Below are 27,075 nucleotides of genomic sequence, written 5' to 3'. Positions count from 1 at the left end.
TTGGTAAACGTCGACAAAAGTCGTAAATGTTTTCAGTTAGCTTCTAGAAACCCTTCTGAAGGAAAAAGCGACTTTTTTAGGCACTGCAAGAGCAATGTTTGAACGTGCTAGCAATGGGTTCGCAACGGCTAACACCTTTTTGGTGAGGCCATTGCAAACACCCTCTTTTGTTCACTCTTGACTGCTGCTGAACAACTGCCACGACCGCCTCGCCCACGCTGCATTATTCTTCTTTTGTTGCTTTGTTCATATCACGTGAGACTGCCTTTCTATCACCTACTAACGCACATAAACTCTGTTCACCACTATCATTCGAGTAACAAGGCACCGTTTCGTACTCACTGCCTACGAGAAACTCCTGGGTTCGATTCCGCCGCGACGGTAGGTTTTTTTTTGTTGTTGTTGTTGTTTTTGATTTTTTTTCTGCTTTCTAACGCGGCTATCGATCTGCGGTGAAAGCCAGGCAGGCACTCCCCCGCTTCCTAAGAGCGTCGGGCCTGCATTACGGGCTGTGACTTTACAGTGCGTGTTTCGCGTAATGACTTCTTCTCCCCTCCTATTTTATTCTCTCTTTCTCTCTATCCCGTCATCGCCTTTTTCCTCATTGCAGGGTATGAAACCAGTTTCTTTTGCCGGTTAATTTCCTCGCCTTTCCTCCTCCATCTTCTCCTCCACCTCCTTAACGCATGAGGACCCATAGACATACTGCTGAGTTTGCTTAACATGGCTTAATGCTGGCGCATTAAAAAATAATTCCTCCCTGTATTGCGCTGAATTCTATATTTCTCTCCGCGCGAACAGAACGACCTTGGTGGCCCCATCGACAACAAAATGTGGTCCTCCTTCGTAAAGCTTCGCCTACAGTGCATCGACACCTCAGTGCGCCAAAAATATTATCCCGAATATTTCATCTATGAGGGAATATGTAAGTATAGCTGCGGGTCCGAAAGTTTTTACATTCACTCATAAGGCAGCCCACTAGGTAAAAGGTATCCCGTTCTTTCTTTCCTGAAAGCCAGGCTACTCCATTCACTGATATAAACGTTGGAAGCTGGTACTTTTGTGCGGTAATTCTTGCGAAGTTTGACTAGTTTGATCTCAATCTCATATGTGCTGAGATAGTATCTCATATGTGCCTGTAGCTCTCATAAAAGAGCTAACCATATTTTAGCACCATCGCACACTCGTGCTTCATGAATTCTTATATACGCACTAGGGATTAAGAATTAAAATCAGCTTACGGAGGTTAACTTTGGAGTGGATAGGCCATAACTGAGAGATTGTGCAACAGGCGCACTGCCTGAGCTAGAGATTCAAGTTTACTCAAACCTTATCTCCAATAGCTGCATAATAATGAATGCTCTGTAGCAGTGCGGTGCAGAAATTGAGAAGCTGAGTAAGTGGAAACTTCTTTCCCAGCATCTTCTCCGTACTCTGTCCAGCACCAAAGCACCAAATCATTGAGCACCGAGGAATTCATGCTGTACTCATTTTTCACTATCTTTCTTTCCTTTCTCCCGATTATTTGAAGAGGAGGGGAAATAGAAAATTCTTCGTAGTAACAGATGTTTTATGTCATAAATTCAAATTATCGGCACGATACTGCATTGCGTGACTTTTTTTTATTCGTTCTCAGTAGGTGGAAAGTTAGTCTGACTCGCGCATTCCTATTACCGAAAGCCGCGCTTTTTTTCATCAAGTTCGTATAGGAAGGGCTGTAGCATTACTTCATCATCATCATCATCAGCCTGATTATACCCACTGCAGGAGGAAGGCCTCTCCCATATTTCTCCACTTAACCCGGTTCTGTGCTAGCTGCATCCAATTGACCCCTGCGAACTTCTTAACCTCATCCGCCCACCTAACTTTCTGCCGACCCCTGCTACGCTTTCCTTCCCTTGGAATCCAGTTTGTTACCCTCAGCGACCATCGGTTATCCTCTCTTCGCCCTACATGTCCTGCCCATGTCCATTTCTTCTTCCTAATTTCTACTAGAACGTCGGTAACTTCAGTTATTTCTCTGACCCATTCTGCACGCTTTCTATCTCTTAATGTTACCCCTACCATTTTTCGTTCCATAGCCCTCTGGGTTGTCCTCAACTTAAGTATAACTCTCTTGGTTACCCTCCACGTTTCAGCCCCATAGGTGAGTACAGGCAAAATGCAACTGTTGTATACTTTCCTCTTGAGCGATACCGGTAAGCTGCTAGTCATAATCTGCGAGTGCTTGCCAAATGCGCTCCATCCCAATCTTATTCTTCTTGTTATTTCCTTTTCGTGGTCCGGATCTGCGGTTACTACCTGTCCTAAGTAGACATATTCGCCTACTACTTCCAGTATTTCGCTACCTAATGTAAACTGCTGTTCCTTCGCGAGGCTGTTGAACATTACCTTAGTCTTCTGCATATTGATTTTCAAGCCTACCTTTCTACTTTTCCTGTCTAGGTCATCAATCATTATTTGCAGTTCATCCCCCGAGTTGCTTAGCAAGGCAATGTCATCAGCAAATCGCAGATTACTGAGGTATTCTCCATCTACCCTTATCCTTAACTGCTCCCATTCCAAGTCTCTGAATACTTCCTCTAAACAAGCTGTGAATAGTACTGGGGAGATTGTGTCTCCTTGCCTAACACCTTTCTTTAAGGGAATTTCGTTACTTTCTTTATGCAGAACTATGGTTGCTGTGCAGCCACTATATATATCTTCCAGCACTTTCACGTACGGCTCGTCTACCCCCTGATTTCGCAATGCCTGCATCACCGCCGAGGTTTCAACTGAGTCAAATGCTTTTTCGTAATCAATGAATGCTATGTATAAGGGCTGATTATATTCCGAGCATTTTTCTATCACCTGATTGATGGTATGGATGTGATCGATAGTAGAGTACCGTTTCCGAAACCCTGCTTGATCCTTTGCTTGATTGCAGTCTAAGGTTGTCCTGATTCTATTAGCGATTACCTTAGTAAATACCTTATACGTAACAGGCAGTAAGCTGATTGGTCTGTAATTTTTAAGGTCCTTAGAGTCCCCTTTCTTGTGAACGAGGATAATGTTTGCATTCTTCCATGGTTCCGGTACCGTCGATGACACCAGGCACTGCGTATACAGGGTGGCCAGTTTTTCTAGCACGATATCCCCCCCGTCTTTCAGCAAATCTGTAGTTATCTGATCCTCTCCAGCTGATTTCCCCCTTTTCATAGTTTCTAGTGCTTTCTTGACCTCGTCCTTCGTCACTGGTGGAACGTCTGACTGTTTTTCCCTATTGCCAATCTCATTGCGGTCCTGACTATTTTGGCTACTGTAGAGATCTGTATAGAGCTCCTCGGCTACTTTGACTATCTTTTCCATATTAGTGATGACGTTGCCCGCCTTGTCCCTTATCGCATACATCTGGTTTTTGCCTATGCCCAATTTCTTCTTTACCGCTTTAAGGCTTCCCCCGTTCTTTACAGCATGCTCAATTTTCTCCATGTTATACTTCCTTATATCGGCCACCTTGCGCTTATTGATTAGCTTTGATATCTCGACCAATTCGATCTGGTCTGTTGGATTGGAAGCTTTCATACTCTGGCGTTTCTTAATCAAATCTTTCGTCTCCTTAGACAGCTTACCGGTATCCTCTCTAACTATCCTACCGCCTACTTCTACCGCGCACTCAGTAATGATATCTCTGAAATTATTGTTTCTTGCCTCTAGGGTAATGTCGCCATCCTCAGTTAGAGCTGAATACCTATTCTGTAGCGAGATTCTGAACTCTTCTGCCCTCCCCCTCACCGCTAATTCGTTGATGGGTTTCTGTCTTACTAATCTGTTGCGTTCCTTCTTCAGATTTAGGCGAATTCGGGACCTCACCATCCTGTGGTCACTGCATCGCACTTTCCCGATTACCTCTACATCCTGCACAATGGCTGGGGTTGAACACATTATGAAGTCGATTTCATTTTTAGTCTCTCCATTAGGACTTTTCCATGTCCATTTCCGGTTCTTCCGTTTGCTGAAGAAGGTATTCATGATTCGTAAGTTATTGCGCTCTGCAAACTTAACTAGTAACTCCCCCCTGCTATTCCTAGAACCAATGCCATAGTCACCTACTGCCTTGTTTCCTGCCTGTTTTTTCCCTACCTTGGCATTGAAGTCGCCCATTAGTACAGTATACTGCGTCTTTAATTTTCGCATTGCCGATTCTACATCTTCATAGAAGCTTTCAACTGCCTGGTCATCATAACTACATGTAGGTGCATAGGCCTGTACAACCTTCAGTTTATACCGCTTATTAAGCCTAATTACGATGCCTGCAGCCCTCTCATTAATACTATAGAACTCATCTATATTACCCGCTATATGATTATTGACAAGGAAACCTACTCCTAGTTGTCACCTCTCTGGTAAACCTCGATAACACAGTACATGCCCATCCTTCAGTATAGTATATGCCTCATTCGGCCTCCTAACCTCACTAAGCCTTATGACATCCCAATTCATGCCCTCTAGTTCCTCTAACAGCACTGCTAAACTAGCTTCACTAGCTAGGGTTCTAGCATTAAACGTTGCCAGGGTCAGTTTCCAATGGCGGCCTGTCCAGCGGAGCCAGGCTTTCTTAGCACCCCCTGCTGCGTCACAGGTCTGACCGCCGCCGTGGTCAGTTGTTCCGCAGCCGCTGGTGACTGAGGGCCGGGGTTTTATGGAGCTTATCGTAGGAGGTTGCGGCCAATTACTGCACCAGGGTGGCCAACTCCTGTTCTGGTGAGGGAGTGCGTTGCCGGAGGTGCTCACCGGCATCAGGTCGCACCCCAAACCTGTTTATGCAATTCCGTCGACACGCGAATTTTTTTTTTTTTCATCCGGTGGAGAATTGCGCGGCACCGGGATTTGAACCCCGGTCCTCTTGCATGCGAGGCGGATGTTCTACCGCTACGCCACCGCTGCTCTTCCTAGAAGAGCATTACTTCGACCAGCTGCAATTCCTTGAACTTGAATCGCCCGCGTCTTACGAGGACAGCTCTATATTCCCCAATGCATTGGAGATTCGCACCAGGTATTCGAGAGCGACACCATGCAAAACGCTTCTTAGTGGTCCCGCCGCGGACTACCGAACAAGGACACCACTCAACTGGCACAAGTTGAAGCCAAAACGGCTTCCTTCAGCTGATGTTGCAGGGCATCCCACACGTATCACTGAGGGGGATCCTCCTTTTTTGAACTTCAACTGCTGTGTCGAAACACCACCCCTTCCAGTGTGCTTCGAGAATGCGGAATTTTCGCACTCCCCTCGAAACTCTGTTCACAATTCCATCCCGAGTCCCAAAGCTACCGTGCTTGTCATTTTCTTAGGTCACAAAAAATCTAAACTAATCTAAGCTGCCACAGACCACCACAGCTGCTGCCATATCAGGTGCTTTTGAAAGCTAAACCCTTCCGAACCATCCAACCGATTATTATAAATATATACCCCAAAGCACTTCCGTAGAAGGGACCAAAGCGTAACCCTGCACCGACGCGCGCGAATTCAGCTGATAGTTAAAAGGTTAGAAAGCAAGTCAGTTTTCTCAGACGGCACTTCTAATTATCAGTCACATTTGGGATAATGTACGGTACTGTTTTTACACATCTTGATAAGAATGTTATAACCTTCTGATGCGTCGCTAAGATTTACTTCTTAAGTTTGTCCTGCACTCACAACGCGTACATAGCCTTTCTTTTTTTTTTTTTGCCTACACCACCTATTCTAGTGTAGCCATACTCCGATACCTTCAATTATCTTCTTTTTTTTTTTTTGCTACACTAGTGTAAGTGGAGTAGGTTAAAAAAAAATGGCCTTGAACAAGACTGCCATATAAATAGCAATGGGGTGCGTTATTGGAAATAAATAGCAAAATGAAATGCTACAAGCCTGTCGATGGAGGATGTGTAGATGTATGGCGCAATCATACAATACGTAAAAAAAATAATGCACTTGAGAACGCCTTCCCAGAATTCGTCAAATAAATCTATGGATGATATGTTGGTTGTTGCTGGTGCAGTTTTTGCGTTCGCCCTAATCCTTACCGTTGTTTCGAAAATATTCGCTGTTATATTGCTTCTGAGCATTTGGGGTACGTAGCCAATTCGGGAACAGCCAACTTGCTTGCTTTTGCACTTACATCTGAAGGATGTCACGTATACAACGCCCAGGATGTATACCGCAAAGCGAACGGCTATATAGAAAGCCAGTGATGACCAGCGCTGCTCACGAAATAATTATTACATGTTTGCTATCATTTTAAGCACGAGTTTAGCAATGCCTGGAATGTTTCAGGAGGAGAGCTTCAGTGGTGATAAGATTAAAGCTGAGAAGTGGGTTGTTTCTATCCGAGCCATGCACCACTCATCTTCACACTGCACAAAAATGATATACTAAGACGCTCGTAGGGCGTTCGTAATTACTGTCCTCGCATACATATTTTCGTTATCAAAAACAATATGCCGTATTTTCTCCCATAATACACACACTCGCGTGATAAACTTATTCTAAGCAATAATTCTCAGTAATTGGGGACATTTTCATTAAACTACCGCCGCGATTGATCGGCGCTTCGGTCTTCAGCTGACACTCGTGGGTTTCGCGGCTGTGTGATCCGCCAATGAGGCATTAAAGAACAAATTTTAATGGTTGTACTACTTCTGTTACAGAGAAAAGGCACAGTTAATGCTATAACTTAGCCTAATCTTCGGCACGTGGGCGCATAGCCAATGGGGGCGTTTAGGTGTCAGAACACCGGAAATTTTCCGAGCAATGCATCCTCACATCTTTCGACTTTTTTTTACATCCATTTTTTTTCTACCGGTAGCGCATACGCACCCCGAAAAATAGTTCCGACTACGTCACTGTCGGAACGGGAGTACCAGAAGAAAAAGCAACGTTGCAGTGACATAAATTGTATGAGTTTAAGCCCACGAGCATTGCTAATATACGTGATAATTTTTTTTTTGTTCAAAATTATATACGCAGTAGTTTTTGACATATAAGGCTGGAAACTAATGGTATAGGTGCCCATTTTTCTTACCATGCCACCTTAATCCGTAAATGTTTATAGCATCTCTCATAACTCTCGTTTCGCTTCACAAAATTAGACGCAACAATATATAACGTAAATACAGTTTATTTCGTGTAAATTTTTTACCAGGGTAATTAAACCTCCTCGAAAATTACTACCGCTTTGTTGACAAAACAATGCGTTCATTACGCTGGTAAACACGTAGGTTTCTTCACCACTCTTCTTAATTCATTTATCTTTCTATTTGCATTCGCAGACGATACCTCCTGGGTCCCAAACTTGGACGGTGGCTTGCTGTTTGGAGCCTTCGTCACTCTCACGTATGGAGAAATAAGTTAACCTACTAGTTGACACCGGGGCTTTGTGGAAAGTTGCAGGTGTCGGCTGTCCTTAGTCACTGTTTCGCTACCGTTTCGCACTGTTTCGGTGTTCATCCAAGTCAGCCTCAGCCTAACTGCGTCCTCAGTAAAAAACAAACGTTTCTAAGCGCTCATTTTTAATTAACTCTGTCAGCGCCAAACTTTGGCAAACTTCTTCCCGAGAAACTTCTAACCTCATCTGCCTATACTTAACTCTCTACTGGCCCCTGCTACATTCGCGTTCTCTTGGAATGTGCTCCCTACGACATTTCGTACTTCAGATCATGACCGTATCATTTTTTTTTTTTAATGTTTGAAAAAAACGGCACAAGAAAAGCCACGCCAATTTACGGTCGGTCTCGAGGGAGAGCGCGTGTCTCTCTTCTCTTACGGCCTCTCCAATGGGGTCTGTTTCCACCGCCCGCCGCGCCTCGGTGGGGTCACCACCGCTCCACTGCTGCTCCTCCGCTACAGCCGTTCACGCGCAAGGGAAACGCGCGCTCGCTCCTCGCTCCGCCCGCATCGGTTGCAACCAGCAGGTCCTGATATTTCACCCCTTATGGCTTATAGGAAGAAGCCGTAATCAGCGTCTGATTTATCGTGTATGAGCAATAAAATAGTCAATAATGCGCGTGCGCGCGAGAGCGCGCGCGCCTTCGTCAGTGCTGTCGCGCACGGTCGAATGAAGTTTCGGGTGCACTTACATCAACACTTTTTGCCCCTAAATTTTTCACAAAACTATATGTACCATTTTATGCAGTGTGCCTTTGAAAGCTGTAAGCAGGTATAGCGCGACCTGACGCTAGTGCATGGCAAACTGTTCGGTGGATATTCTGTCAACCGCTGCCGCTTTCGTTTAGAGCAAAAGAGGCACTGACGAAAATTCATAGCACGTCTCAGATTCAGAGTAAGGAACAAAAATTTACGCATACAGTTAAAATTTCAGTTGTCTAGTGAAGTGGACTGTTCTAGCTTCGTTTAAAACAAATCAGTAGGTTGAAAGACAGCAGATGTATACGTAATCTCGCGACTGACGCACACGTAGACAGTCGTAGTCAGATTAATACAGTGATAAAAAAAAACATTTAATCAAGGAAATGGGCATAAACAAATATGCATAATTGAAAAGAGCAGCAAGCAATAAAAAAAATGTCCTTCAAAGTTAACACATTGCACTCATTCATCAAAACGGCACATGCGGCTAGAAAATTAAAGTCTCAAAATCTTTCTGGACGGTTTGTGCACATAAGGAGCTGGCCTTTCGTTCCTGTCTCTCACCTTCTTAGCATAATTGACAAGAAGGATTCTGAGAAATTTCTCATATATTAAAGAAGCGGACCTTATAGTATGGCTATTGTCAATGCCTTCCAGGCAACTCAGCAAAGGTGAGTTCTCAAGTGCTGGCTGGATTAAGATTTGAAGGACTTCAAGGGCATTTGCGTGTGGTAGGTGCACGACAGCTTTTTCAAAAAAAGACACAACCTTGTCCAAGAGGGCTACAAACTCTGGTTTTGGATAATGCAGTCCGCTAGAATCTTGTCCTCGCAGAATAGTGTACATGGGGCTGCTTCTTTCGCTGGTTTCAAGAAGGATAGCACAAGCGTCACACCCGAAGTCACTGATTAACTTTACAATTAATGTATCCAGCGACATAAGCTAAACCAGAATACGTGACAGTGGGTAGTGGGATGACAGGAGATGCCATCACTTCTTTCAGTTCCTCGGTTATTGATTGCAGCAGAGCTAAACGATTTCGTCGGTGTCGACACTAGGGGCCTAGGCGCACAATACAGCGCGACATATACAACTCCTATAGTCACCTCGATCTGAATAAATAGCACCGAGAAAAGCTTTTATATTCATTATTGAGGAGTGTCCCTTGAGTAACAGTGGCGAATGTGTATTAAGCAAAGCATTCTACCAAAATAATGGGGCAGCTATTGCTCTCTAAGGTTACAAGGAACTATTAGTTCAAAAACATACTAGAAAAAGAAAGAAAATATTGCTAATTAGGGCTTGAAATAGATTTCCTGTTTTTTCATGAAATAATCATGATATCATGTAAACATTTCATTAAACCAACGTTTATTTACAAAATTAAAATAATGTTTGTAATACAACATAAAAAGTTTGCTGGTCTATAAATTATAGCAAAATTGAAAACAAAACTTAAAAGCGTTTACAATGACGTTATACTAATACTTTATGTCATGTAAGCATTGTGCAACTTACATTACATTTTTATAAAATTATTTTCATATTCGGTGTTACCTCGATGGTTTCTCATCTAGCGCTGAAAGACGGTTTTGCCATTGTTGCTGTTATGTTTGCCTTGAATTAAGAAGCTTCGATGTGATCACTGCTCATTCACTTTTTTTTATTCATCTTCTTCTACAGGCTTGAGAAAAAAATTCAGATTAAAATGAACAAAAATAGATACCATGCCGCAATACATGTCATATGCTTGTCGAGCGTTTGCTGAGCGACAGTGTTTTTTAATATAAAGACTCCATTCACGTGTGTAGCACGCTGACAGGATGCCGCTGCAGCATCTACCTTCTGTAATCGTTCATTTAGGGGCTGCACTCACCACGAAACCCGCGAGCGACAGCGCGAAACCAGGCAAATGCCACCCGCCGCCACTGAAGCAGATGCGGAGCGAACAGTGAGCAGGTCGCGCCCCTTGCGGCGGCGGAGAGCGTGTCTCAAGGAGAAAAGTTCCCATTGTTCACGCGGCGATTGAGAAGGCCGTAAGAAAGAGCGCGCGCTCTCTCCCTCGCGACCGGCCCTGGCCAATCTTGCTAAAACGAAGAAATCTGGAGGAACTCACTGAAACCGATATCGTGGCCGCGATAGCAATTTCGCAAGTAGCTGCTGCACAATTCAGCGTTACACACGCTTGACGGCCGTTGGCCATTTTTTTTTTTTCTCAGTAGAGATGCCATTTAGTCGCGTTTGTTCCCTCACCCAATCTTCTTTCTTTCTTTCTTTCTTTCTTTCTTTCTTTCTTTCTTTCTTTCTTTCTTTCTTTCTTTCTTTCTTTCTTTCTTTCTTTCTTTCTTTCTTTCTTTCTTTTAAATCAATTTTCTTTCTGAAGCTCGCTGCGTTTTCTATAAGCTAAGGTAGTTGGTGTTGTGTGAAAAACAAGGAAAGTAATTTGGACAGCGTATTCAGTACATAAATAAACATATCACCAGGTATATCAGAGCAAACACAGTCCCTCATATGAGGAGTAAGAAAATGCAGTAAAAAGGCGTATCATGCAGGAACGATCAACCTTCCAATGCTTCGACAACCCTCGATTTATTTATGCTAGGATGATATAAGGTCATTCCGGTGATAAATTAGACTCCACATTGTTGAAACCAAGGATGAACAACGTATAACGATATTCTTCTAGATTGGCATGGAATGTTTCAGTAATGTTAAACAGTTGAGCTAAAGGATGATAACTTTTCGTAGGTAATGAGTTATAGGAAACAACGAGCCCGCGTATATATACTTGTGCGAACCCAACAGCTACAGCAGATGGGATTATGAAAAAGAGACCAGCAGAAGACTGCTGAGTTAGAGATGCATTTGGCCTTCGCTGGAAGGTAAAGGAGAAGCAGCTTGCATACGCAACTCGAAAGTAATACGGTATATTTCAATCAAGGAGAGCCAAGCGTTGAAAAACTGCGGGTGTTCTACGAAGACACCACTAGTTAAAGGTTGTATAGGGCAGCCATCTTTACCAAGTTGGCATTTTCTTTAACGCGAACGATTTGGCAATGAACAAAAAGTTTGCTTTTCATCTGCTTTCTCTTAAACGTTGTGAAGCCTGTTAAGAAATGCTTTTTTACGTTATTTTCATGAACGGGATTGCGACCTAGTTCCTTTCTTTATGTACAAAGTGTCTGGTCTAATTCGTGCTACATCTATGATGAACGCGTGTCGTTCAAAGTAGTGATCCCATACACACACAAGCAACAGCACAAAGAAGGCTATCAATTACGAAACCTTTGTGTAATCATTTCATTATCCAACTTGTAAGCACCCACGAGGCGGCAGCGATGACGAAGCGTGTACCACATGTGATGTTCTCGCCTGTTATCGGTGTCTGGGTGAAGGTATTGTGTTTTATTTCTTTTAGTAGCTTGTTGTGTCACGTGCTCCAGATGAGGCAGGTATGGCGGACGCAAGTGACAAGGCCGCTATACAACGCTGGCGCAGGCATACTTATAGGCATTTTGTACACTTGGCGAGCCAACTATCCACAAAAAAACACACATCACAAATCTAAGAGCTAACACTGGAAGCAGGTGCGAGCTCAAACAAGAAAACATGCGAGGAAGGCTATGAGCGCTTGCTCTGACACAAGAAATAGCGCATTATAAACACCCCTGAACTGTTCCCAAATGATCAAAGGGTAATCTCACTAAGACATTTTACATGCATGAAAGAAGAAAATCTACACTCTGTTGCGCTATCTGGTCCCTTTCGTTTGCATCGCCTGTTCACAAAGTCCACCTTTAGAGCCTGCGTAGCTGACGGGCAGTGCGCCCGTTTCGTAATGCGAAAGGCTTCAGTTTGTTTCTCTTCCAATCCAAAGTATCCCAATTTAAACTTCAGCATGATTACTTTGGCGTCTACTTGAATGTCTTTACCTGTTTTTGCGATTTTATGCAACCCAGTGGAGATATATTCATCGTGGTGTGGATGGATGAGCAAAGGAAGGTGAAAATGTAGCGTTGAGATACATTCCGGAATTAAACCCATCGGTCACAACGATTAATTGGCTGCTTTACGTGCACAGAGTTGTCGTTTATAGTTGTAGTTGAAGTTGAAGTGGGAAGTTTATTAAGGAATGCAAACAAAGTTACAAGCATATACAGCGAGATGTCCCATGGTACAAGACCGCGGGTGGAACCTCCCATGGAAATAGATTTCAAGGAGCAACTAAATAGAAATATACACATGTATTAGGCAACACAGAGAATAAATAGCTAGGTACATTTTGTAATATGAGTTGCAGAAAGATTTAAATACAAACCATATAATGCAAGACAATAAAACACTCGCGGATGCCACGGTACATAGAGGATCAATAACATGAAAATCACACATTAAGAAGGAAAACATTTAACTTGAACAAATAAAGTGTATTTCTTTCCTTGATATCTAAATTCAAAGAACTCTAGAATGGTATAGACGAAAAATGAAGGTGTTGTTTCCAGTAGTTAGTTCTGACTTATGGTTAGTAAAAAGTTATTACACAGCGCAAAGCGTGTGACGCTATTGCTTATGAGTGTGCCTGGAGGAAATATGCTGAGCGGGAGCTGATGATGAAGAATCTTAAAAAATAGAATACCAATATTGTAAAAATGAAGGGCTGAGATAGGTAGAACGTTTAAATCCATGAACCAAAAGCGCATGGGTGACATTCTAGGGGTAGAGGTTATGATGCGCGTAGCTTTCTTTTGAAGTTATATTGACGGCCAGAAATGAATATCATAGGTGTTACCCTAAGATTAGATGCTGTAGTTTAAGTGGCTGAGGACGAATGCGTAGTAAAGGGATAATAAAGTTTGGATTGGGAAATAGCTTCCAGCTTTAATTAGTGTGCTAACCCATACGAAATTTACTTGCATTTTTCAGCTAAATGATGAAATTTTAAGTGAGGGTATATGACAACACTCAGAAAATACTTCGTCTTGTAACGAGATAGCAGAAGAATTGATTTATAGTAGCGATGTAATAGGCGATTGCTTCTGAGGGGGAGGGAAAAATTTGAAAACAAGTCTTAGTTACATTCACGGAGAGGCGGTTAATGTGCCACCAACGCTCAAGAGAATTGAGGACAATTTGTAAGTTAGATATGAGCTGAAAACGTTCTGATGCGATGACATCGTGCTAGAGTCATCTGCGTATAGTATACTATTTCGGTGCCTAAAACAGGGCTGTAAATTAATAATGTGGAGTGGGAAGAACAGAACCCTGTGGAACACCATTGTTAATTAGAGCTATGTTAGATGTGCGGTCATTAATAGAGACTATCTGCTTTCGGTCACAGAGAAACCTCCTCACGAGCATTAATAATGTTACATTAATTATGACGCTGCAGAATTGCGGCCGCATCGCCATGTTACCATGTTAAGAGGTAACTTAATTTCTTGCAATCTAATTTGGTCGCGGCTATGGTGCTGGGCCACAGAATACATGGCGCAATAAGCACTGCTTCCTGGCCTCCTTGTGTTACGTAGTTCCTGTAACATTTGATTAATTATATCGATTTGACTTTGACAGCACCCACTTACATCGAAACACGCTGCATCCGCAGTAACGGCTACCCGGATTCGGCTGTGTGCGCATTCCGACTTGTCGACATCGAGCACACGTTCGCCTCCAGCGCTTTCTTCGAGACGTACGAGGCGAAGCCGTATATGGTTAGCAAGAGGGAAAAGAACGTGCCGTCCCCCCGTCCTGGCATTGGCTGCGCGCCCAACTCTGCGACCCAGCCCATTGAAGGCCCGCAGTTCCTGGCCAAGCACCCGCTGCTCTTCGACCCGGCCCCGCAGCTTCATAACCGGACCTTCTTTGTTCGGCACGGTTACAAGTTCAGCAGCCTGTCGGCCTTCGTGATGAACGCGACGTGGGGCACATGGCTCGTGTGCTACGTGGCCACAGGTATTAGTTATCGGCCAGGCTGCTGCAGTAGACTTATAAGAAAAAATAGCATGTCCCTCAAATAGAACCTAGCACGTACCAGATCCACAATCCTAAAAGGAGGGCCTCATAAACAAATTATGGTAGATAAACGCTAACATTTCAGTGCAGTAAACTGTTGATGCAATCTGAAATTGTCCTCAACTTCAACAAATCATTCAGTGATTTTTTAATTTTTTTGTTATTTCAATTATTTCGTTCATGACTGCAAGACTGGAGTTTTGGTAACCATGTCAGCTGCTTCAGCGGTTGCACACTGAAAGAGTATTAAATACTTGCCATCAGAAACAAAATTGTTTTTTTTTTTTTATTCTAAGACCTCTAATCTCTTGCTTTTGGTTTTGATGTATGTAGTTCTGGCTTGGCACTTGTTGAATATTGTTGCATTCGCCCTTTGTTCACTGGCCTAGATTTGCCGGAAGTGCGGTTTTGTTTTTACTACCTTGGATCCCTTTGTCTGGTGTAAATAGGAATCCAACTTAGTGTTCTGTATTTTGGATAGTTTTCTATACCGATACTGCTGACCAAAAATGTGTTTTGTCCACTGTTGTACAACTTGTACAAGGGGCCAAGACCTCGTCAGGCTTTCAGCATTTCGCTTTGGCCTCCTTTCACACAGTTTAAGGGAAAAATAAAGAAAAAAATGAACTAGCTCACTAGAACTACATATACTGCAAAATCTCAAACCGTAAGCTGCTTTGATGAAGGTTTCTCCGGGTAGTTTAACATTTCGAATTTATGGTCACCAAATAATCCACTCTCTTCGTAGAAATAAGTGTTTTCTAAAAGAACCCAGTAAAGCAGTTTCAAAGTAACGTGAATGTCAATCCATAAATAAAAAAAGAACAGCACGTACGTGACGCAGCGATGAGTTGACACTATTAAAAACAAAACATTAGCGCAACAGTCGTTCGATGGGTTCGCTGCAAACGATGACGCCATTTATGAAATGTGTGTGTGAAACGTATGGTTTGATTTGTGGGGTTTAACGTCCCAAAGCGACTCAGGCTATGAGAGACGCCGTAGTGGAGGGCTCCGCGGAAGCAGCCTCCGAGAGAGGGATTCGATCCCGCATCCTTGGGCACAGTAGTAGAGCGCCCTAACCACTGCGCCACCCGGCAAAGTGTAAACCATATGATCTTACGAAGCCTCAGGATGGTTGGCTTGCAAGCGGAAAGCGGGTCGATGCGATAACGCTGAGTGCAAACTGAAGTTGACCTGTGTAGACAGATGCTATAGGTTACCTTCATTGAAAAGGAGGCGTTTTAATACTGAGGATCAGGCGATTCGAGTGGGATGTCGCCGCTGCCGTTCTGCGAATATAGGGACACTTCATGGAAGCTTCGGGAGTGGAATGCGGCCGGTCGCGCGGTCCACGTCCTCCTCAAAGGAATCTTATAGACCCCGACCTTGGTGAGGCGCTGAGGTGCCGAGAAGACCGAGGGCTGTCTTGCGGATGATATTGTCTGCTTCGTCCCATTCCTTCTTGCTGAGCAGGTATTAGGGAATGTCATAAGCTACGCGGCTGATGGATGAGTCTTGTACGAGGCCGAGAGTGTCTTAATTCCTCGCACTTGCCCTTCCTTTGATGGGCGATCCGGCTGGTCATGCGCGTAATCTGACTGCCGTCTCTAAAGTTTTCAAGGTGTGCCTGGCGCAGAGGGTGCGCAGCATCCACAGTCCCAGGATACGAATGGCACAGATATTTAACATACTCAAGAGGTCCTGATATATTTGGTTCTTTGCCACTGCCAGCCACTACCGGTGGCAGTGCCTGTGATGAGCCACCGGCGAGCTACCTGTGCTGTCAAATTGTGCTGTACGCGTTCCCCATCTTTCTCGGTTGTATCGCAAAAAATTAGTTGGCGCCTTTTTGGTTGGCCGTGCAGCCTGCGAGCGCCCTTGTCTCTACTGCGAACGCGTGTAGTCTCGCCTTCGCTCGCGCTACTCCGTGGGCCCGCTTTCGAGCACTGCTGCCGGGCCAGTGGTTGTACTGGCGAGTCGCAATTCGTGCGGAATCTTTTCATAAAACTTACTATGTAATATATATTTTTTTCTTGGATCTGCTTTCTTGTTATTCACGTTAGAAAAAGAGCCATGACGCGCAATGAACGCATGGATGTGCCCTGAATCTGTGTTATATGGGAGAAGGGCGCATGACATCCAGCATTGGTACCCCCATAAGCGAAAAGGTCACAAAATGGAATACAACAGCATCGCCCCCGCCTTTCGATAAGTTCACCGGGCATCCCCGAAGGTAATGCCACCATACATTTCTCAGCTGTAATCACTGAGCCCTATTGCGCTACGGGCGTCATGGGCTTAAATAATGAGATAATATTTTAACCTAATTTTAATCTAGATATATTTGTTTGTTTGTTTGTTTGTTTGTTTGTTTGTTTGTCTGTTTGTTTGTTTGTTTGTTTGTTTGTTTGTTTGTTTGTTTGTTTGTTTGTTTGTTTGTTTGTTTGTTTGTTTGTTTGTTTGTTTGTTTGTTTGTTTGTTTGTTTGTTTGTTTGTTTGTTTGTTTGTTTGTTGCATGGAAGCTTCAACAAAGCCACAAGAATCCACGAAATCAGTCTTTACTGAGACAAAAAAAAAATTTTACAGGACGGTCACCATTATCGAACGCAATATACAACGACTTTTGAAGGGACACCAAAGGGAAGTAACAAACTAAGCAACAAGCGCAAATTATTCCTCAGCAAGACAATCGACGTTTCGTCTGTGCGCAAAAGTGCTGGAATATAAGTATGCATTCTTCGTATACTTTTTAGAGATTGCTTTCCAAGCTACCCGCGCGAAGCAGTTAGTGACACAGTCCCCCTATTTCCAGAGGACGGCACGGTCATGAAGTTGGTCCAAGAGTACGTGACCGGTAACCAGGTGCCGAACCCTGCCATCCTGGTGGACAGTTTCGTGGTCTCTGCGGAGCCGATACGGAAACTATTGGTGTCGCTGAAGGTACGTATGCGAGCCAAACTCTTATTGCAAAATAATTGGCTGACTATTACGATGCTTAATAATGGTACGTTTGAGACCAGCGCGCTTCAGGTTTCTTTGTTTTGCGATATGCTGAGGCAAATCATTTGAAAGAAACATATAGGCTATATGTGCACTTAGAGCCTGCACTCTTCCTCGCATCCATCCTTAAAGTGACAACTTAAACCTCTCCCATTCTTTATTCCTATCAAGTAAGCGCCGGCATATACGTGCCGAAATGCGTGCCGGCGCTCCCACCGTGCCTCGTCAACCTCGCCTCGCGCGGCGCATGGAAGACGCGGGTGAGCTGCTCTCCTGTGCCAACGTATTTCATCGCTGAAAAAATTGCCTTTCGTAGTATAACACGACCTCATTAATGGCGCCCATCTGTGGCTCTATACTCACTTTATCACTACTCGTTTAATGTGTGCCTCTTATCTCGCACATAACCATTTCATACCTAACCTCTCACACACATAGCAAATGTAATCGTAAGCTAGCAATGTATATATGTAAAAAAATTACCCACCATAGATATAAAGACCTGTTTTAATCAAGCCGTCCGCACCCCCCGGCGTGGCCTATGTATAGGGGTTGCACGTCTGACTCGAGAACCAAGGGTTCTGGATTCAAAACCAATTTCACCTTCCCATTTTGCAGTTGCCAGCTCGGATAGCAATCCCCTACATACCCGCAATCCATGCAACCTGCCAACTTCCTCATGTCAGAGGCATGCTAACAACTCCGACTGCACCTAACCTAACAACTCCGACTGCAATACAAGCGCAGGGTTTTACGCTGAGTAGGAGGCTTAGCTCATGCCGCTCAAGTATTACGCAAACACCGCCGCAAACTAAGAGCTATACCTTCACTTTCAAACCTGCATGCGCATATTTCCATCTTCTTCCGCTTCTTCTCACAATACAGCCGCACCCTTTCCTTCGCCTTTCGTGCATTATCGCCCTTCATGTCGAGTGGGTTTCAGTGCTCTCCCCACAAATTTCTGCTTTCACGGTCACGGTAGTCACCTTTCGGTTCCTCCGCGTAGCACATGCACGTTGCTTCCAACTACGACAGCCCATTCGGGAATGGGCGCCAAAAGATGCGCTCTGAGGTTAGTAGAACTAATAATAGTAGCACAGTGAATTGAGAGGCGCCTGTCAGCAGGGCCGCGGCCTTACCTACTTCGGCGCCCTGTGCGAACCCTTGCGCACCGCTGAGGCAAAATGATGAAGAGCTGACTTTAATTTTGCCGCCCGTGTGCACCCTTGACCAACAAAAGTTGTTTGTAGCGGTTTGAAAAATAGCCATGCAGTGTGCGGTCATCATGCTTGTTAACCCATTGAAACATTTCTTTTGCTGGCATGTCATTTTTCATTACTACTTCGCAGTGCACTGTTTTCATAGTTTCTTCTGTTGTTACTATATGATTTGCAGCGCAACAGCCTGTACGTGTTTAGTGACAGCGCGATCCGCCAGTACCGCCTGGATGCGTGCGAAAGGTGTCACTTAGAGTGCGTGTCCTGCGTACGGGATCCATTCTGCGGTTGGGACGGCACACGATGCCTTCCTTACAGTGAAAGGTACGTCAACTGCCGGAGGACAGCTCGCCGAGCTTCAGTCCTCAATTATATCTTCCCATGCGATGAGACTTGCTCACAATAGTAGTAAACTAAGAAAAATATCGCTTGCTTGTGTTTTGCCATTCATGTGTAGCAAGATGGTTCATCGCTGATTTCGACGACTTTGAAGTTCGCTTCGGTCTCAAACCAATCAATTTTCACGCCTATACTTTCAAATTCCATACAGCGATTTTTTCCTTCTCTTTCATTTATTCGAGAAACGAAGAACTATTTGGCTCCCGCAAGGTTGCCACCATCGAGAAATAATCACGAGTTTACGTAAAATTTAAAAGGAAGAGTGATTCAACCTGTACAAGCCGCTGAAGGTGTATACATACCTGAAACAGTCCTCTGTATATGCTGCCATATTGGATATATTGAGGCGACCCCCTTAGGTAAGTCACCATAGCGAAACATGGCCTTTAAAAGAGGCCCTCCAGTCAATGACGTCGACGATTGCCGGGACGTTGCGGTTAATCCCTTGCATCTGCTAGTGTAAAGTGGGAAGGGGTTGGCGAAGGCACGGGGATTAATTTCTGATTAACCGGATTAACCACGACTTCATGAATTCCGCTATAAGCGACACTCTAATGGCTAAAGGTTCTTTATTTTTTTTTTTTTTGGGGGGGGAGGGGGAGTTTTTCAGTTATTCTCTGTAAACATGCCGATACATATTACTCGGGCATCATCGTCATCATCCTCAAGAACACTCAAGATAAAATCATGGTTCCACCAAGGGTCCAAGGCGCTTCCCAATGTCTTCATAATCGTTTGTCTTTCTTTTTTTTTCTGAAAGAAAAAATTTCAAAAAAGGCTTTGTGCGAATTGGAGCCCCCCTCGTTACGTATAAATCGGTCCCTGTCTTCAAGTATATTACCGATGGCTTACGTTGTCCTGCTTATTAACAGGCAGCGGGACTTTCAACTTCATTACAGGGGAATTTCCATTTGCCGCAACATTTTTTTCTTCTTTTTTTATGAACCGTGCATGCTCGTTTCTGCGTCGTTGGCGGCGTGAATGCACCAATTTTCTCTTCTGATTTTGTTTTCGAAGAGCGGCACCGAAATCTGGGAATCGCGTACTAAAATTTAAAAATCGTAGACAGCGAACTTCCGCGATGGACCTTATTCTCGAAAACTCGAATGAACGGATGGATGAATGGGTGATGCAGCGTAGGATTTCCAAAGGATCGTTAGCTGTCGTCCACGGCGCATGCAGAATCGTATTTCATTTCATTCATTTCATATTTCATTGTTTCAAACATCAGTCATTCCGGGCCAATAAATAGTTGCATATCCCATTAATTTGTTCAAGAAAAAAAAACTATTTGATAGGGACGCTTAACCTACCTTCTCCCGCGCGATTTAGGCGATATACACACCACACTTCAATGCCTCGATATATCACCAGAAGGGGCGGTAAAAATAAGGTGTACTAATAAATAAGTTCTGTGTGTGTTTTTTTTTTTTTTAAGCGAAAGCTTCACTACGCCATGTATTACCCAAGGCCAACCTGGCAAGCTTCTTGACCTTCAATCAGCCAGAGGTCGCAGTGTGGCTATATATAGCTTAACCGTGGTATCCATCTACTTTGTACCACCACTTGAACTTTGACGGCAGGTGCAGCACCACGTGTTCCCTGGTGACTGGCTTCCTTTGCTCCATAGTCTCGGTAATTGAATTGCTGCAAAACCATGTCTGCCCATGTCTAAACCTAGCCTATTTTCGGGACGAGCCAAATCTTAACTGCGGCACAGCAGATGCTGAAACTGACCAGGCAACCATACAAATAAATTGAAGTGATATGCGTGCCGTGTCACTCGGGGAATCCGGGAAATAAGGCGGCCTACAACATGGCTCGAGGTTTCGCAAACCGAGTCGGTGGGTCCTTCGTATCCATGGGTTACTCCAAGGAGGGGCTGGCATCTTTTCACGATATCACAAGTCATTTGGAACGGCACAAATTTTGCCCCACCTTAGGAGGTCCCCCGGACAGTTTTTACTTCGGGACCTCCCTATGTAATACTAATAACCCATGTTAATGTATCTAACAATGAAAATAAATGTGATAATGATGATGTGAAAAAAAAAAAAAAAAAAACGTTGGATAAGGCACAGGAGGCCGCTTGGAGGAGACTCCAGACGAGATCCTTTCTTAACCCATATCACGGTGCAAGAATATACTGCGCTAGCGGAAGCGTCCAAATTATGTCCTGCCACGGCCGGTCTCGAGGGAGAGCGCGCGCTCTGCCTCGAGACCGGCCGTGGTTCGGCGGCGGCGGCGCGCGCTTTGCAGTTCGGCTGCATGCCGACAGATGGCGCCAATATCAGCGGGCCTGAGCATGATGAGCAAAACATGAGCATGATAGCTACTGCTACCACCCCGTTTCAAAGGGGACGCTCCTACATTCCATCCATCCATCCATCCATCCATCCATCCATCCATCCATCCATCCATCCATCCATCCATCCATCCATCCATCCATCCATCCACCCATCCTGAGCGGTGCTGGCGTCTTGAGATTCCGCTGCTCAAGCTCGATTTTCGCTTTGCTGACGTGACTAGGATTCCAAACGCTAAGGATATTTGTTGCTTGTAATTAACATCAGTAGTGCGCCAGTCTTAAAACTTTGTTTGAATGAAATTATCTTGTGTAAAGCAGTTAATGATTGAACACGGTAGAGCAGTTCATTCAGTTCAGTCGTTCAGTCGTGTCCGACTCTTCGTGACCCTATGGACCATATCACGCCACGCTTTCCGATCTCTCACTATCTTCCTAACATCACATAACTTCATCTGCAGTGCCTCGAGGATGCCATCTAACCATCGCGTTCGCTGCCAACCCTTTCTCCAGCGACTCCTCTCTTCTCATCAGATGACCTAAGTAGCTGAGCTTTAACTTTAGAATTTGACCCTCCAATCAGCAGTCAGGGTTTATGGTCGACAATATCGACTGATTTGATCTTCTGGAAGTCCAAGGAACTCTCAAGAGTCTCCGCCAGCACCACAATTCAAATGCGTCAATTCTTCGGCGGTCAGCCTTCTTCACAGTCCAACTCTCGCATCCATACATCACAACTGGAAAGACCATAGCACGAGTTATACGGATCTCGGTTGGCAGACTAACGTCTCTGCTCTTTACTAGGCGGTCAAGGCTAACCATTGCTCTCTTTCCCAAAAGCAGGCGTCTCCTAATTTCATGGCTGCAGTCTCCTTCCGGGGTAATCTTGGAGCCCAAGAAGAAAAAATCTGTCACAGCTTCCACTTCTTGTCCCTTGATGCTCCAGGACTTGATAGGGCAAGACGCCATGATCTTTGTCTTTTCAATGTTCAGTTTAAGCCCAAACTTCTCACTCTCTTCTTGTACGCGCATCAGAAATCTCTTAAGTTCCACTTCACTTTCTGCCATTAAAGTGGTATCATCCGCATATCTAAGGTTGTTGATACGTTTCCCAGCAATCTTCACTCCAGCTGAAGACTCGTCCAGACCGGTCTTCCTCATGATGCACTCAGCATATAGGTTAAATAGGCAGGGCGACAGTATGCAGCCTTGTCTCACTCCTTTCTCAATCGGAAACCAATCAGTAAGACTATGCCCAGTTCTGACTGTGGCCTCTTGCCCTTCATACAGGTTCCTGAGGAGACAGATGAGGTGCATTGGAACTCCCATCTCTTGGAGAGCTTGCCAATCTGCTGTGATCTACGCAGTCAAACGCTTTCACATAATCAATAAAGCAGAAGTAGATGGGTTTCTGGAACTCTCTTGCTTTTTCCATGATCCAGCGAAGGTTGGCAATTTGGTCTCTAGTTTCTCTGCCCTTGCGAAACCCAGCTTGCACGTCCGGAAGCTGCCGATCCACATACTGCTGCAGCCTACCTTGGAGGATTTTCAACATCACCTTGCTAGTATGCGAAATAAGCGCGATCGTGCGGTAGTTGGAACAGTCTTTGGCACTGCCTTTCTTTGGAATGGGGATGTAAACTGACCTCCTCCAATCCTGTGGCCACTGCAGGGTTGTCCAAATTTGCTGACATAATGTATACAGAACGTTAACAGCGTTATGGTTGAGGTTTTGAAGCAACTCAGCTGGAATGCCATCAATTCCGCTAGCTTTGTTCTTAGTAAGGCTGGCTAAGGCCCATTCAACTTCACTCTTTCAGGATGCCTGGCTGGAGATCAGTAATCACAACCGTCTTATGTTGATTTTGCACATCCGGGTCCTTCTTGTACAGTTCTGTGTATTCCTGTCACCTCTCCTTTATCTCTGAGGCTTCAGTGAGGTCCCTGCCTCGTTTGTCCTTTATCACGCCCACCTTAGCACAGAAGTTTCCTTTGATATATTTGATTGTCTTATACAGAGCTCTTGTGTTCCTCAGTTGGCTGTTATCCTCAACTGCTTGGCACTGTCACGGCCGCTCGATGGAAGCGCTTCCATCTAGCGGCCGTGGCACAGTATGTTCAGGAAGGCATTCTTCTCTCCTTGCTATTTTCTGAAAATCCACATTGAGAACCTTGTGTCTTTCTCTTTCCCCCATAACTTTTGCCATCCCCCTTTCCTCAGCTATTTGCAAAGCCTCTTCGGATAACCAGTTTGCTTTCTTGCATTTCTTTTGCTTTGGAACTACCTTAGTAGCAACTTCTTGTATTATATCACGAACATCAGTCCACATCTCTTCGGGCTCTCTGTCTTCTAGATCTAATTCTTGAAATCGATTCCTCACTTCCACAGCATATTTTGATGGAATTTGATCCAGATCATACCTGAAAGGCCTTCTAGTTTTCTGCGTTTTCCTCAATCGAAGCTTAAATTTGGCTACAAGAAGCTGATGATCGGTGCCACAATCGGCCCCAGGCCTTGTTTTTTACTGCTTGTATAGCGCTTCTCCATCTCTGCCGGCCAAGAATATAATCAATCTGATTCCTGTAAAGACCGTCCGGTGAAGTCCATGTGTACAGGCGCCTCTTGTGCTGTTCAAAATGAGCATTCGCTATGATCAGGTTGTTTTCTTGACAAAACTCTACTAGCCTCTGTCCTGCTTCATTTGGCTCACCAAGACCCAACTTGAAAAAAAAAACTTTGGATAAGGCACAGGAGGCCGCTTGGAGGAGACTCCAGACGAGATCCTTTCTTAACCCATATCACGGTGTAAGAATATACTACGCCGGCGGGAGCGTCCAAATTATGTTCTGCCACGGCCGGTCTCGAGGGATAGCGCGCGCTCTCCCTCGCGACCGGCCGTGGTTCGGCGGCTGTGGCGCGCGCCTTGCAGTTCGGCTGCAAGCCGACAGATGGCGCTAATATCAGCGGGTCTGAGCGGTGCTGGCGTCTTGAGATTCCGCTGCCCAAGCTCGATTTTCGCTTTGCTGGCATGACTAGGATTCAAAACGCTAAGGAAATTGGTTGCTTGAAATTAACATCAGTAGTGCGCCAGTCTTAAAACTTTGTTTGAACGAAATTATCTTGTGTAAAGCAGTTGAACATGATATATCAGTACGCGCTAATTTCAGGAAAACTGCGAACAATGAAGACTTCTCACGACAATTAAAGAAGAAACTCACTTTTGATATTTTTAAACTTTATTCATCTATTCTCCTCTACCTCAGCTTTCAAAATGATTAAAATATGTCGCATAAATTTGTTGCACTAGTAATTAGGTCATTTCAATAAGGTCCTTGTGCAAGGTGCAGCGCACCACGCAGATCTGAAGATTCTACGGCATTTGTGAATGGCCCACGAGTTTTAAATTTGCTCACAACTTCTGCGGACACGATTTTGCTGACGCAGCCTGCGAACGCAGCCTGCGGACGTGTCTTCCTAGGTCTCTCTGGCCGTATGAGATATTTAGGACAGTTCGGAAATATCGTAGGCACGCATCTTTGGAAAGCACGGGCCTCTTTTCGCGTCGAGCAGCACTCTACCATTGAGCTCCACGTAATATGCTCGTGATATCGCGTCCTCAGCAGAATGATTAGCGCAGACATGGTCAGTGGGCATTAACGTCCTGTCTGAGGAATTGCACGGCGCCACTGCTCTAAGCGAATTGTCGTACGGAGCTTTGAACAGTGCCACACGCTCCGCACAAGTACGGTAGCCCAAATTACAGTTCGACACGAAGCACTTTCTTCTCATTGCATAGCACTCCGCGCAACACTCACCGTTGTGGGCTACTCTGCCACGATAGCCAAACACAATGTGCTGATGCAAAATAAAATAACGTGTTTAAAACAGCACAGAAGTGCAGCCGAATACTACGAAATGTCGGAAAAACTACGTGCGCAGTGCCGCGCCACGCCGGACCGAGCCGCCCAACGTGGGCCCGCGTTTGGCAGCGCCCTCCAAGTTAGCGACCGGTTGCCATGGCAACACGCCCGAATCACCTGAACTTACTCTGGCCGCGAGCGGGCGGCGTTCTCGCGCGCGGCGGGAGGAGAGTGTCAGCACCTATATTATTCTTACACCGTGCCCACATCTATTAGCAAAAATGTACCCGGATGACTTTAACCCCGCGTGCAGGTTCTGTGGCGAAACAGCCACCTATAATTGCATATTATGACAATGTAAAGAGCCTCCACCTGAGGATCTAGTACAAATTCCTTCTCTTGAGCGATGGGAGGCCGTTCTGGTCAGCCCGAACCCGGGCATTCAAGCCTTGGCCACCAAGTGGGCCGCTAAGGTTGCCGCCAGTCATGGACTGGTGCGCCCGCGAGGCTCTGGGTAGAGAGAAGGCGATCCGCGGCGTAGCAAGGCAACAGGCCGCACGACGAATCCCTGGCAGCAGAGAGAGCAGTGCCGGCGACAACTTCGCAATTGCAACTGCAACTTCGACCTGCGGAATTTCCGCCTGGGACAGTTCGTGCAATTAAGGTTGTTTTGGAGCGGAGAACAGGTAGTAGAAGCGTTCAGCAGCTGCAGCCGCCACCACCGCCCGCCCAGGCGCTGGTTCATGCCGATTGAACGTCATTGCCTATAGTTTAGCCTTTGTTTAGCCTTTTTTTTTTCTTCAGGATATAAGTCCATATATTGGTGTGCTTGCACTGCTGTAAAATAAAAGAGACGTATTTTACAACAAGGACCCAAAACTACCGTGTAGCCAGTGTTGCGCTCATGCCTGCTCTTTTCATTTTTGTTCCCAGGTCAACCGCTCCAACTAAGCGGACATGCTGACCCTGGAAGCCAGGAGGCTCGTTTATTTCTATTTGAATACATATAAGCACTGCTTGATGTGGGTGTTTTTTGACGCTAAATCTAGGATTTTCAGAACAAAAGTCTGCCGTTTCAGTTTCGTGTCTCAATTGTGCCTTTTTTTGTAGGCGCTGTTGGGCTTTCTGGCCTATATCAGGGCCCGGTTGTGTCCAACAGTTCAATACCATCTTCATGTTTCTTCAAGGAAAACTCAGTTTGTAAAGTCCTGCTGTGCAAAGAATTCCGACGCTTTCCGTACGAAACCGAAAGTGACCGCAAGAGATGCGCAGGAAGCTTGGGACAGAAGCGACGTCCCATGATGGCGTGAGCAGTGGCAACGGCGCTCAGTTCGAACTGGAATTTCAGTTGCGCCATGTCGTGTACATTCTTCTGCCTCGCAGATTGGTGCAAGGGAAAGGCTATAGTCATTGCCATCTGCGTGGTCGTTACTTTTAAGAGCGACGGAGCGAAATAAAGCGCGTGACAAGTCACAGAACAGCAGCCACTTCGAATCTGGCGCCGTTTCCACTGCCCCGCGTCATCACCGGACGTCGCTTCTATGCCGTGCATCTTGAGCGCGTCTCTTGCGCTCATTTTCGGTTTCGTACGAAAAAGGAGCTTCGTATTTCCTCGCGCTGCTGAACTTTACAAATTTAGCTTTTCTTAATTAAAAAAAAAACTAAAAAATTAATATGGCGTCGTCTTCCCCACGGAACTACCCGCACAACTACGATATAGTGATCTAGCACTATAACTACGATAAACAAAGTTTGAGTTAATTAATTAGTTGTATAACTCATGTGGCATCACATCGTACGTCTCACCGTCCGCCAAAGAGGAGCGCCCTTTCTATGATGCCTTTGGTAGATGACCGAGCTAGCACAGATTGGTCGCCGAAAATCCAAACGTATCACAGAGATGGGTCATTTTTCCTCATATATAGTAATTATATATATGCATCTTCGGATAGATATTTTTGTTTTATATAAAATGGCTGCTGTTGCTGTCTTTGAAATCCTATCATACGTGCCTAACGACAGGTTATATTTTTAACGCTTTGATATATTGAACTGAGAGCCTTACTGCTCAGTTATATACCGGGTGTCCCAGCTAACTTGAACCAAGGGTTAAAATATATCTTTGAGGTAGGTCAGTGAAACGTTGCATACAACTGCCAGCCTCCTTGCAC

At 45.0% G+C, this 27,075-nt stretch overlaps 1 protein-coding gene across 1 annotated transcript in view; it reads left to right on the top strand.

Annotated features, from left to right (window-relative positions):
- LOC146198831 (semaphorin-2A-like) overlaps positions 1-25,963 on the top strand; it is a 37,216-nt gene extending 11,253 nt beyond the window's left edge. The window contains exons 7-12 of the mRNA XM_084591984.1: positions 802-925; positions 7,291-7,354; positions 13,713-14,059; positions 16,935-17,062; positions 18,518-18,663; positions 25,838-25,963. Of these exons, the coding sequence (XP_084448110.1) occupies positions 802-925; positions 7,291-7,354; positions 13,713-14,059; positions 16,935-17,062; positions 18,518-18,663; positions 25,838-25,868 (840 nt within the window). The 3' untranslated portion in view covers positions 25,869-25,963. The remainder of the gene's footprint in view (positions 1-801; positions 926-7,290; positions 7,355-13,712; positions 14,060-16,934; positions 17,063-18,517; positions 18,664-25,837) is intronic.
- Positions 25,964-27,075: the final 1,112 nt, after the last annotated feature.

The sequence above is a fragment of the Amblyomma maculatum genome, chromosome 2 (genome assembly GCF_055883805.1).
Source record: "Amblyomma maculatum isolate TAMU_Amacu chromosome 2, ASM5588380v1, whole genome shotgun sequence".
NCBI lineage: Eukaryota > Metazoa > Arthropoda > Arachnida > Ixodida > Ixodidae > Amblyomma > Amblyomma maculatum.
Note: the sequence above shows the minus strand (reverse complement) of the source record. Positions and strands in the feature narration are given on the sequence as shown.